Source organism: Tamandua tetradactyla, chromosome 1 (assembly GCF_023851605.1).
Source record: "Tamandua tetradactyla isolate mTamTet1 chromosome 1, mTamTet1.pri, whole genome shotgun sequence".
Taxonomy (NCBI): domain Eukaryota; kingdom Metazoa; phylum Chordata; class Mammalia; order Pilosa; family Myrmecophagidae; genus Tamandua; species Tamandua tetradactyla.
Genome location: NC_135327.1, coordinates 191,498,066 through 191,511,305, shown reverse-complemented (window position 1 = coordinate 191,511,305; position 13,240 = coordinate 191,498,066). Strand labels below are relative to the sequence as shown.

Sequence of the window (13,240 nt, the reverse complement as noted above, 5' to 3'; positions counted from 1 at the left end):
AAGCACTTAGCACCTGGCATGTACTCAGTAAATACTTATTGAATGAATAATTCCTTAACCCGACATGGTTGCTCTTACCTTGATTCAATACTTCGTTCATAAAACAAACAAGCCACATGAAAATCCATTATGCATAATGAAAAAGTAAGTTCAAAACATAAGGTCTTGTGGTATGATACACAGCAAAATTCCTTTAGCATATCTTCCCCAGCTATTTCCCTAAGCCTACTCAACAAATCATTGCAGCTGCCTCTAATAACTCTAAATGTTATAAAAACTAGGTCTGTGGTAGCTGTTATGTTTTAACCCTATGATCTCACTTACCCTTTTTTTTTTTAAATTGCTCATAAATACATCAAGTTGGAATTTAAAAGGGAAACGTAAAAAGCTGGTATAGGCTTAGTTAGAGTGATAGAGATAGAGCAATTGCAAAACATGTTAGTGGGGGGAAATCAAACCAAAGATGCTCTAGAGATGTATTTAAAGGTTATCTGCATGGGTCACAATAACAAGAGACTGGGTTTAAACCATTGGTATTTTCACCTGAAAGACAGACTAAGGGGTGATAACTCAACAACCTCCCTAATCAGTTTAATGAGGTAAATGCGGCCCTGTATCATATATTCAAAATTGCAACAATTCACCATTGAAGATTTTGAGATAGAAATATTCATGTGAATGAAGGAATTTGGTAATTTATATATTGGTAATTAATGTACAGAAGTCACTGCCCTCAGAGCGTGGTATGAGTAGAAAATCTATTCCATAATGGATTTAGGGCATTTGTGGTGGGGAGTCAAAGATTGCACCTTCACAATAACTAATCTTCTCTATTTTCATCTGGGAGTGTGACAGAGATCTGTTTCTTGTTCTGTCAGTCACAGGACACTTGGTAACACCGCAATGTAACCGACCCATTTAGGTGAAAAACATTTGTCTTCTTGTACCTACCAACAATTAAAATTTGCATTCCCTATTCCAGATCTTTCTTCAAGTTGTTTTCACCAAGAGTGTCAATCAACTTCCATTTCTTTCACTTATGAAAATCTCTCGGGGCAATTTAACCCCTGCTGTCTTCTTTAGAGTAAAATATTAGAATCTCAATATGTCACCTGCACTTCCTCAGTAGCAAACAATTTGAATGTAATGTCCAGGAAACATCAAGTTTGAAGTGAAACAGCCATATCACCATAAAATTCAGCCTCCTTATAAGAACCGAATGAATTAACTTGTTGACAAATTATTTTATCACTGACATGGAAAACAGACTAAGTGCTAAAATAGTTCAATATATTGTATAATTATCATTAAGAAGGAAAATCTTTCATATAGAAAACAATTATTAAAATAATTATTAAATATGTAAACATTTAATATCAGAGCAAATTATCTTAATGCATGAAACTCTCAGCTTTTCTGATTACTGCTACCATTTGCTTTAGACAGAAGTAATAATTAATACATTATTAACAGTTTAAAAATTAGGGATATATTTCTATTAAAATTGTTGACTATTGTGTTTAAAAATAAACTGTTTAGGCTATCAAGATTACTATTTGTGATTGTGTATATAAACCATATGCTGTATCATCAAGTCTTACTATAAACATATTAAGGGTTAAAAGTGTTATGTTCTTAACCACCATAAACTGCAATTTACCATTTTCATGAACACCATCTTATTAAGATCATATGGAAGCAAATTTACTTCGTTACAGATTATCTGTAAGAATCAATATTTATCCTTGAATGACTTCCCCGAGGATTTTCTTTTACATGAAATAAGGTTGTTATAGATTTAAGTTCCACACTGTGTTGGAGAAAGCTGAGGCAGGAGTGAAAATCTTATTTCAAAATTAATAAATGCATTAAAGAAATTTCACCTTTCAAAATACAAAATTGATAAAATTATTTTTCAGAATAAGATGGACATTCCACAAAAGATTTAAAAGTAGCTCAGAAAACCATCTAAATTCATTAGGTTAACTACAACTCACAGTTAGATATAGTTTGTTTATGGACAAAACATCTGAAAATGAAATTTTTACATATTGGAAAGGAAGACACTTTTTAGATATATGGTAAGATAGTATGCTACGATGTAATCTTTCATATAAAAGTTGTGTCTGGCTACTGTGTCAGAAGTCAATCACATAAAGGTTTTATAGAGATTTACTCCAGGGCAGGCCACAGTGGCTCAGTGGCAGAATTCTCGCCTGCCATGCCGGAAACCCGGGTTCGATTTCCGGTGCCTGCCCGTGTTAAAAAAGAAAAAAAATCTACTCACCAAATTTGCACCAACTAATAAAGATTAGCTTTTGCATTATTTCAGTATGTATATTTTAAAAGCAGACTCGATTATTCTAAATATTCTGCTTCAAACAATCCCTATACTTCTCACTAACATGTTTTAATGATTATTTTCCTCAGGAGGGAGATTTGGGGGAGATATTATGCAGAAGCTGAGGTATGACCAAGAAAGAGACAGAAGGGCCACTTTTACTTAGAAAAAGGACTTAGGCATAGAAAGCAAACCTAAAAATAAACTGTCAGAGTTCCTCTATAACTCAGCTGTTGCTTAAATTTACACTCACTGGTGGAGGTTGATGGACTAATTGCTGATACTGCAAAGTGTTCTATCATATATATCCATGTTCTGATATAAATGCCACTGTTGATATCACAAATATAGTAGAAGAGGCATAGCAAATGTCTCCTCCTTCCTTTCCCCTTTTAGAATGTGTTTTTTTTGGGGGGTTGTTTTGCTTGTCCCACAACAGCAAAAAAATCAATTTGAAAAAATTAGAAAATTGAGGGGATATAAAAAACATTTTACCTGTCTATGATGGCACACATGTCAATGCTGACATTAGCAAAACTTCCTGGCTTCCTTTGCGCCACCTCATATAAATTTACAAGTTGATCATCCACTTGAATGAGTTGCATGCAACCTTGGAATGAAGGTTGAAGGACAGTGTGACCTGAGTTATTCATCTGGTTCAGGAAACCTGTGAAACAGAAGAAACGGGAATATTAAATCCTGTGCACCGCATGTTGTACATCTGTTCACAATTAAATTTCTGTGGGCATTTTCACTGACCATAGCTATTGCCTCAAACTATTGTATTTTACTGATCCTTACTGATGTCATATTTAATTTAGAAGAATGAAGATTTTGGATAAAGCCAGGCTATTACTTCAGGGGACGAAGTCAGAGGTGAATCTGTGTGAAATTTGTCTCTGAAATCTACTAGCTTCCTATTTTCTCTTTTCATACCTTTCTTACTTGGTCATATCTTTCTGGGCATTTGCTACCTAAGCTTCACTGCTATGCTTCCTCACCTGAGCCTGTGCTCAAGATGCAGGAGTCAAAACTAAAACTTTCCCAACTACCCAACCACCTTTATCTCAGGCTTTCAAAATTTATTTCTATTTTCTTAATTCCCTAGAGACCCGTCATTTATATATCAAGATGCTAAACTTATTATCATCAATTAAAGTAGATTTTTTAGGCATTGATATCTAACTCATTCCAAAGAGATATTTGCATTGAAATTTATAAAATTCCAAGAAACATTACAAAGAGATAAATTAGACATAAAGGTCAACCACCCTACATTGAATATCCAACATATAGTACCTTATATGGTATAGGGCACATAAATGATAACAGATAAAACTGAAATTAGAAGAGAGTTAATAGCAATGAAAAAAGAAAGAGTAACTACTGCTGGTTTTATTAGAGAATAGAATATACATGCACCGAGTTTGAAATTAGATATTAAGTTTTACTGATAACTTTAAAATAGCACCACCAAATCAATTTTACTATATGTTTTCAAAAGAAAAATGCATAATTGTTATTATGGGGAGAAAATTTGTAGGGCATAAAGGTCTGATACTTCTTTAGCTTCCCCAGCTTTTCTTTTCATATTGTTCCCCCCACCAAATTTACCTAACAGGGCAAATTTAAAATGTATGAATTTGCTAACAAATCTGAAGGTATTCACAAAGTCACTTTAAATCTAATATTGTAGTTGTAGGAAAAAATAATTATATGGAATGGGTTGAGACCAATTAGCCAGAAAATGGATTAAAGTGAACTTTCCTTAAAAAATAGAAATTGACTATTACTCTGATTTTTTTTTTTGTTTTGTTTTTGTATAGTCAGACAGCGGAAATTGAACCCAGGTCTCTGGCATGGCAGGCGAGAACTCTGCCTTCTGAGCCATAGTGGCCCACTCTACCCTGGTTTTTTTATGTCCTATTCTGTGAGACTAGTAAGAGTGGCTGAGTGCAGTAGAAACCACCTTTCTTCCTCATTAGTGGATTTATAATATTTAAAGTCCAAAAAATATCCTTCAAATCCCCTTTAAGAGTTCCTCCCAGAGGTGTATTTTATTTTTCCCATCAACACAGTACTATGTAAAAGTAGAGTTGTACTTAAGTTCTTGACTTAAAACTATCAATATAAAGCTCTATCTCAATATCAATATACAGTTATATATATATATATATATATATATATATATGCGTGAATCTCTATATTTTTCCTAAGCCACTTAAAAAATTCATTAACTTAGTCCCAACATAAAAGTACTGATCTTAGATAAATGGTCTGTTTAGATTAGTTGTACGCATTCTTATGATTTTCAGTCTGTTTAATCAAGATAAAATCAAATTGAGTTTAATTTCCAAAATTAGTGGAGAGTAAACTCTGTTGTAGCTTTATTGACTTCTCTTCCCAAGGCAATCATTCAGTTCTTTTTTTTTTTAATTCTTGGGAGTCTCTAAATCTCCACAATAACACTGAAAGTTTCCAAAATGAGTAGATTTACTTGTGAGAACAAGACCTTCACAGATGCAAAGCAGTCACACAAGCACAGTCACTATGGATTGGGTGTCATTAAGTTTGTAAAACAAGACTTTTTCAGTCATTCATGAACAAAGTTCTTCTTGGTCCTGATCAATTTTAGATTTTGAAATGACAAATTCCTTTTTTTTTTTTTTGTAGATGGGACACATTCAAGGACAGAATAATAAAAGACATTAGGAGTTTTGATTTGGTATCTTGGATCAGTTGTTCTGAAGAAGTCAGCCAGCCATGCCATGACAACCTGCAACTAGCTCCGTGGACAGGTCCCCATGTGGAGAGGAACTCAGGTGTGACAACAAGAGCCTGCAGTTAACTTCCTGCCATGCGAGAAAGTAGAACCTCCAGACTCTTGAAAGCAGAGTCTCCAGACCTAGTGAATCAGATGGCAGCAGGCCCAGGAAATATCTAATTGCAACCTTACCAGAAACTTCAAGTCAAAATTGTCCAGCCTAGCTGCTCCTGAATTCTCCATCCATGGGAACAATGAGAGATAATGAATTGTTACTGTGTTGGGTCATAAAGTCTTGTGGTAATTTGTTATGCAGAATTAGATAACTGGTACAGATAATAACTAACAAATCCTGCCATTACGTTGCCAAAAATGTTTAACCAATAATATCGCTTTTACTCAGGTCTATGAAACAAAGTGACTGGTAGAACATTGACTATTCCCTTAAATTAGCAATGGGTTGAAAGGGTTGGATCTGTGATACTGAAATTCCTGGTACTCTAACTCCCTGTGGTGGCAGGCCTTCATTCCTCTCTATATGGGGGCCCTTCCATAGGGTATTTGTGGGTCCTCAAAACTTAGCTGGCTTCTTCAGTTGAAACATCAAGTTGAAACATCAAGTTGAAACATCAAGTCTCTTGTTAACCCAGTCTTAGCTGTCACACATATATTGCCACCTATTATACAATACTAGTGTGTTATTGCTGAAAATACTTTCAGCGCTAACCCAAAACTCAAGATTCAACCTACTTAGTAGATTAATAGTGGGACTGTTTGGAGACATAAATTTGCAGCTGTCATTTTAAGAATCAGAACTGAAGAGATACAAAATGGAAAGAAAATGAAATAATTAAATATTGCCAAGTTGAAAGAAAGGTGATATAGAGCAAAAAGGTAAAACTTTTGTATGTTTTGATTTAGAGTCTTAGATTTATACCTCTGAATTTAGAATTAAAAAGAAACTATTGCAACATTTATACATGGGGAGGGTTAAACGGAGTTCTATAATCAGGCAATATGTCATCGCACCCCCCGATGAAACATTATCTCATCAGTCTCAAAAGCATCCCACTATCAGTAAAGTGGGAAACCTTCTCTCTTTACAGGGTCATAGTAATTATGTGGCATGTTTGTAATTTCTGTTTCAAGACCTATTATATAAAAACTTCATATCTGATTTGGAGTCCACTCAGTATTTTATTATTCTTGCTGTCAAAGAAAACATATGCATTTCCAAGGTTTTAAAATTTTAATTCAGAAATAAATCAGCAAAAACTACACTACTTGTTTGGATATTAAGATGCCAGTCTAGTTTGTTGTAAGTGTAATGATTATCAGATGGGAAAAGCAAACAGTAAACAATATAGCTGAAAAGTTTACATGTCTAAAATTACTCACATACAGCATTTCTCTCTGTTTAGTTATTTTAAAGCAGGGTTTGGGGAGGTCAGAGCAATTCAGGTAAAATGCTCTAAGAATGATTAAAACCATGTAGGGTCTTCTTTCCAATTACAATCTTGAAATATTAGACATAGTGTGTATTTTACGCAACTGTTTTCCCCAGTTTGTTGTGCCTGTGGCTGTGAGGATACATCCACAGCCCAGCAGTGGTGCAGTTTTATAAAGGAATCGAAAAATACCCTTTTCTCCTATTTTTGGTTCTTACTAAACAAACTCTTATGTAGGAAAGGGAAGATTCTGCTTCAAAGAATTTAGATTAATATTCATAATGGCAGTTAAAATTTTCATGTCACTAGAAATGCAGATTAGTATCATTTCTGAAATAAATGCAAAATTATCCATGCTTTCCTGTGGATATCAACTCTACTGCTCTTTACCCTCCTAATACATGAGGATAATTAGATAACTAATACAGATAATAACTAACAAATCCTGCCATTACTTTGTCAAAAATGTTTAACCAATAATATCACTTTTACTCAAGTCTACAAAACAAAGTGACTGGTAGAATGTTGACTATTCCCTTAAATTAGCAATGGGTTGAAAGGGTTGGATCTGTGATACTGAAATTCCTGGTGCTCTTACCCCCTGTGGTGGCAGGCCTTCACTCCTCTCTATATAGGGGCCCCTCCATAGGGTATTTGTGGGTCCTCAAGACTTAGCTGGCTTCTTCAGAGCAAGTGATTCAAGAGATCAAGTTGAAACATCAAGTCTCTTGTTAACCCAGTCTTAGCTGTCACACATATATTGCTACCTATTATACAATACTAGTGTGTTATTGCTGAAAATACTTTCAGTGCTACCCCAAAACTCAAGATTATATAAGCTACTTAGTAGATTAATAGTGGGAAGCTTTGGAGACATAAATTTGCATACAACGTATGGCCTGAAGAGCTTTCCAAAGAGCTCCCATCTTCTCCCTCTCTCTCTCTCCACACACATCTTTTTCTTAAACGTTTATGTACTCTTCCATTCTTTCTTCCTGAATAATTCAGTCAAAAAGCCACGGAGCAGGGGAAGGAAGACAGCAGGGACCCAAGAAGTATGCTGGAATGGGACAGGAAGGGAGTCCAGTGGTAGCTCGAGTTTGTTCACTGAATACAGCCAAGCATGATATCTGCCCAGTATGCTTGGGAGATAGACAATAATATAGAATGATTGAGCAAATAAATAAATATCCTGAGGATAACGGTAGCCAGGTTCTCACTGATGGGGAAAATAGTAAAGCTAGAATGAACCCCATGTGTTTGGATTTGAATTAAATCTCTCAGTGTGATGACTTGTTTTCAATACATAGAGATAGATAAAGAAATAAAGATGGAATTGTGCCTATGCTTAATATTCAAATGGTTCCTGCCATCCATTAAAGATGGTACAGGTGAAGGGATAGTCCAGAAAGAATAAGTATTATACCCAAAACCCAGATCTTTGTTTCTAAATACAACTCTCCACTGAACAGAGTCTGGATTTTGTAAGAAATGACTGATTCCAGGGCAAGTTCACCAAAGCATATGAGTTGGATATCTTGTTTGCACTAGAAAATAACATGTGCTCAATAAACAATGGTGTCTCATCAAAATGATGCAAGAGTCAGGTTAAAGTACATTCTGCAGCCCAAATCTGGGACAAATTAAGTATAAAATACTTAATTTGAGTATACTTTGAGTAGCAAGAAGATTTTTGAATATCAAAGGAAAGAAGACAGAATGAAGGAACGAATGAATGAATGAATGAAAGAGAGGAAGAAAGAAAGCTACAGATCATAACTCATGAAACAGAAATCCATGCATCCATGTAGATTAAAATTAGTATGTGAATAAATAGATGGGGAGAGGAGAATTGCTAACTAATAAAAGTAAAATAGAATGCTGGAAGAAGAAAATCACCATTTAGCAGCCATTACTAATTAATTTAGACAAGAAATATTAATTGGTGCTCAAACTATTGTATGAAAGTTGAATGAGGAACTGGATCTCTACATATTAGTATCTCCCTAACAAATGTTTAGTAATTTCAAAGAGGAAAAATAATCATTTTACAGTAGAGAAACCTGATAGACACCTTTTTAATCAAATGATCAAGGCTATCACACTCGTAATGGCACTAATTGACATTGCGAGACACCTATTAAGATGCAGTGGTGAGAATATAATATTGTCTTCTGGTACTCCCACCAAAATTACATAACCTGTCTCTACTCATGAGGAAATAGTAGACAAAACCAAATTAAGGGAGTATCTACAAATTGTTGACTTGGAATCTTCAGTAATATTAAGGTTGTGAAAGTCAAGAAAAAATGACTGAGGATCTGCCCTTTATCAGCTGAGCCTAAAGAAACAGGGCAACCGAACACAGCATTTGGCCCTTTTGCTATAAAGGATATTACTGGACAATTGACAAAACTTCAGCCTCTGGGTGAAGTTTATAGAGGTGGCCTTTGTACTATTCTTTCAAATTTTCTGTCTTTTGAACTGTTACAAAATAAAAAAGTATTTTAAAAAGTTACATTCTTTCTGGCCTGAAATAATGCTTTATGCTAAAAAATGTTGCCATTCAAGAACCCTCCTTTGGATTACTCTTTTCCCAATAAAATGGAATTTATGCTGTTTCCATTTCCTCATCTTCCGCTTATCCTCTATTCCACCTTACTCTGCATTCAGTGCTTACAGATTGTCAACGAAATTGCTCTTGCGATTTTGGGTCACTAAAGAACACCTTTCAGCATTTTTCTTAAGTCGATCTCACAGCCTCATTTGACACCTGATTCTCACATAGCTCCTATATATTCTATATTATAAAAAAGGATGACTTTTGTGGCCTTAAAAGGTTCTGAATTACTTTACTACTGCTTACTGATCTAACTTCATTCCTACTCTTCTGAGCCAGATTTAGACTGATAGATATCTTGACCCTTAAAAATATTAAGATGCATATAACCACTCAGATCCTCCTCCCCCCCTGCACCTCCCCAAAACAAAAAAAAAATCAAAACATTAAGTCACTACACAAGTGCAAGGAAATTTTATAAAAGTTTGATTCTTTCCACAGTATTTCCTTGATGCTTAAGAAAATATATTAAATCTGCAGATAGTTCTATTTTCTTGTGTCTACTTTGCTAGGTGCTTAAGATGTCTATCCTCGCTCAAACATTTCAGCCACACTCATCCTTTCTCTGCCTCAGGAAAACCAACCCTGTCCTGCCTGGAATTCTCTTCTTCTTGCTCTTTTCATGGATGACTTATTCTTATGATTCAAGTCAGCTCACATGTCACCTCCGAATAGGGGCCTTCCCAGTTCATTCTAATTAAAATTGTTCCATCCATTTCTCATTCTAGTTCTTCAAGTACTTATTCCGTGTAGAATTTGTCATTATCAATAATTATCTGGATTTATTTATTTACTTACATGTGTGTGAGTGTGAGTTCTCCTCTTCTAGAATACTATTTCTATGAAATCAGAGATATTGTTTCCCTGTTATCTCTTTATTAACAGCTTTACTGAGTTATAAATCACAGACCATTAAATTTACTACCCCACTTATAATAAAGCATTACATAAGATAAATGAAAGATGTGCAATATACAAGGTGTCTCTTAAGTCTAGAAACAACAGCAAAACTTTCTTTTTACAGATTGAAGATATCCTTTACAACATTAAGCATATCACTTTCCAGGCTTTGTGCGCCATCTACATTAGTTAAATGAATGATCAAGTGAATGAATACGTGTGGATTGTATATCTTGAAATAAGTTGATGTTTACCTTTACACCTCCACTTCCTTCAAATCTCTGTTTCAAAGTTGCCTTATCAGAGAGGCATTTTCCAACCCCCAATTAAATAATTAAACCTCCTGGATCTTTTTCCCCTTAACCCACTTAACTTTTCTTCAACATTTATCACCATCTGACGTACCATGTGACTGTTTATGGCTGCTGTTGGTTTTCCCCCCTCAACTAGAACGTAAGCTCCATGAGACATCTTCTCTTGCTGGATCTCTCACTTAGCAGGTGTTCAACAAATGTCTTTTGAGTGAACAAGCAGAAAGCTTTTGGCAGATTTTAAGTAGGGAAATGAGTTGATCTGATATATGTCATGGTATTTTTTTTCTACAGTGGAGAAAAGAGTGGCCTGGTAGAGGGGAAACTGGAAGTAGGGGTTGTCTTATAAAGGGGCCAATGTAATCCAAATACAAATTCCAAATTCTTACTTAGGGTGTGTCCAGTGAAGGTAAAATAGAAGAGGAAGATGCTTTTGATAGGAAAGAAAGAAAGTCCTGGAAACGCAGTACTCTGTTAGCACTAGAAGTCAGGACTTAGCGACCCACTGGATATGCCCTGAAAGTGAAATGACTAGAACGACTCTTAGATTTCTGGCTGAGCAACTAGACAGAGCTGTTGTCTCCTATTAAGAGAGGATATAGGAGAAGCATCAGGTCTTTAAGGAATGAGATGAAAGGGGACAGGAGAAAGGGTGGCAGGTGTTTTTGAAGAAAAACCAAGAAGGAGTGATTTCAAGGAAGAAATGGTCTTAAATGTCAAATAATGCAATGGAGGCAAAATTTTAATACCCATCACAGGAGGATGCTGTGAAGAATATGTAAAAATATGTCTATAAAATAAGAGCTCAGAAGATTGTGGTACATGAATATACCCCAGAGATGCAAAAATTATTACCATTATCAATATTATTTTCTATTCCTGTTACAGCAGGTGATCAGATTATTCTCCTTCCATTTTCGAAAATTTTAATAACATTTATTAAATATCTAAGAACACATTTTTCTGTCCTCATGAATGTTAAAATATCATTAGGGAAAAAGATCTCAAAAACATAAATATCGATAAATGTTAGAAAATGGTATTGCCCAAGCACATGAGTAAATAAAATGGAAATATTAGAAAAGTTCAAAAAGACACTCCCTCTGCTCTTGTCTTTCCTTGGCTAACAGAGTGCTACATTTCCAGGATTTTCTTTCTACTCTTCTGGCAATCCCATGTCTATCTCTGTTTCTGATTCCTTGTCTCCTACATGGTCTTTAAATGCGGGAGCTCCTTAAAGCTTGCCCTGGGCTACATCTGCTTTCTTGGTGTACTCTTCCTAATGATGGCTTTACCAAGACCCATTGCTTCACTACCAACTACCTGAATATCCAATCACATCTCCATCTTGGGCCTTTCCTCTGTGCTCAGGACTGACGTATATATTAACCAGCAGAGTCATCCGTGACATCTCCTCCCTCACTCCCTGCAATGCAAATCACACCACATCAATTCTACCTTTGCAATAGTCCTTTTAGTCTTTTCTGCCACCATATGAGCCCAGACTCTCATGAATTTTCCACTCTCCGCTACCAACCCATCTCCAGCATAGTGCCTGGGTGGCATCTGTTCAAAATATTAATCTCATCATGTTACTCTCCTGCTCAAAAGCCTCTTCTTTATTTGATAAAAATGAGTGAATAAGATATATAAGAATTTCCAGGGTCATTCTTTCCCTGTAAATGCAAAAACATGGGTAGTGATTTACAAAACATGGTGTCATATTTTAAGCCAAGGAAATATTGATTCAAGTGGTGTTTGTTAAATTTATTTTACTTAGTTTCATGAATTTTTAGTACAATTTATTGGACCACCTAAGGTAGACAGAATATATTAAATATATATACTTTAATATATGCTAATGAAGTTAACATAATGAACTTAATTGTGTTAAACTGCTTTCAAAGAAAATTTGTTGTGGGTCCCTCTTATTATTCCTATCCAATACTCATAAGATATGTAAAATTATTTTCATACAAAATTGGCTTAAAATTAAAACATGGATATATTTTTATGAGTGTTTTTTAACAGACATGAAGAAAATTGTACGAACATGGAAAATGAAAGGAAATTAAACAAGAAGACCAGTTATCTTGAAAAATTCAGATAGTTAGCAATTTCCGCATCAAATTGGAATGTATGACTTTAAAAGCTGTGAATGCCAAGGGGCCATAATAAAAGAAGTGTGGAATGGCCAAATCGAATCATGTGCCTTTGTTTATGTGGTTGCTGAAATGTGGTCTTATAAAAGCTCAGTCATGTGTTTATACATAGAAAAATGCAAAATACAAAATAAGGCACTTATGTGTGATTTCTTATGACCATAAACTGCCAGTATATCTAATATATAACATAAGCAGACACACTGACACATTTACAAAATAATGTAGTATTGTCTCCCTGATTCTTCTTTGCAAGTACTAACAGTTCGATAATTATTGTGAAATAATACAATCTGGAAAGTACAACTTTAGTGGTCAGGAGTGTGAATTACAGAGTTAGCCAGAACTAGATTTGAATCCCAGGTTTGTCATATCTTGATTAAGATGCTTATATTCCAATTTCTTCTTTTCAGAGGTAGGAATTAATACTGCCCAATTCTTATGGTTTTCAGCAACAATAAAAAAAAAAAGTACTGCATGCCTAGTACTAGTGACTCACTACATTCAGGAACTGCTCAGTAAGTGTGTAAGCTGTACTATTGTCATTAGGAGTCTGCTTAAATCACATAACTTTATTTTAATAACATTGTAGTTTCTCACATTTAAAAATAATCTGGGGGTGGAGCAATGGTGGCTCAGTGGCAGAATAATTCTCACCTGCCATGTCTGAGACCTGGGTTCGATTCCCGGTGCC

At 35.0% G+C, this 13,240-nt stretch overlaps 1 protein-coding gene across 1 annotated transcript in view; it reads right to left on the bottom strand.

Annotated features, from left to right (window-relative positions):
- CNTNAP2 (contactin associated protein 2) overlaps window positions 1–13,240 on the bottom strand; it is a 1,376,829-nt gene that overhangs the window by 1,001,536 nt on the left and 362,053 nt on the right. The window contains exon 8 of the mRNA XM_077159101.1: window positions 2,837–3,008. Within this exon, the coding sequence (XP_077015216.1) occupies window positions 2,837–3,008 (172 nt within the window). The remainder of the gene's footprint in view (window positions 1–2,836; window positions 3,009–13,240) is intronic.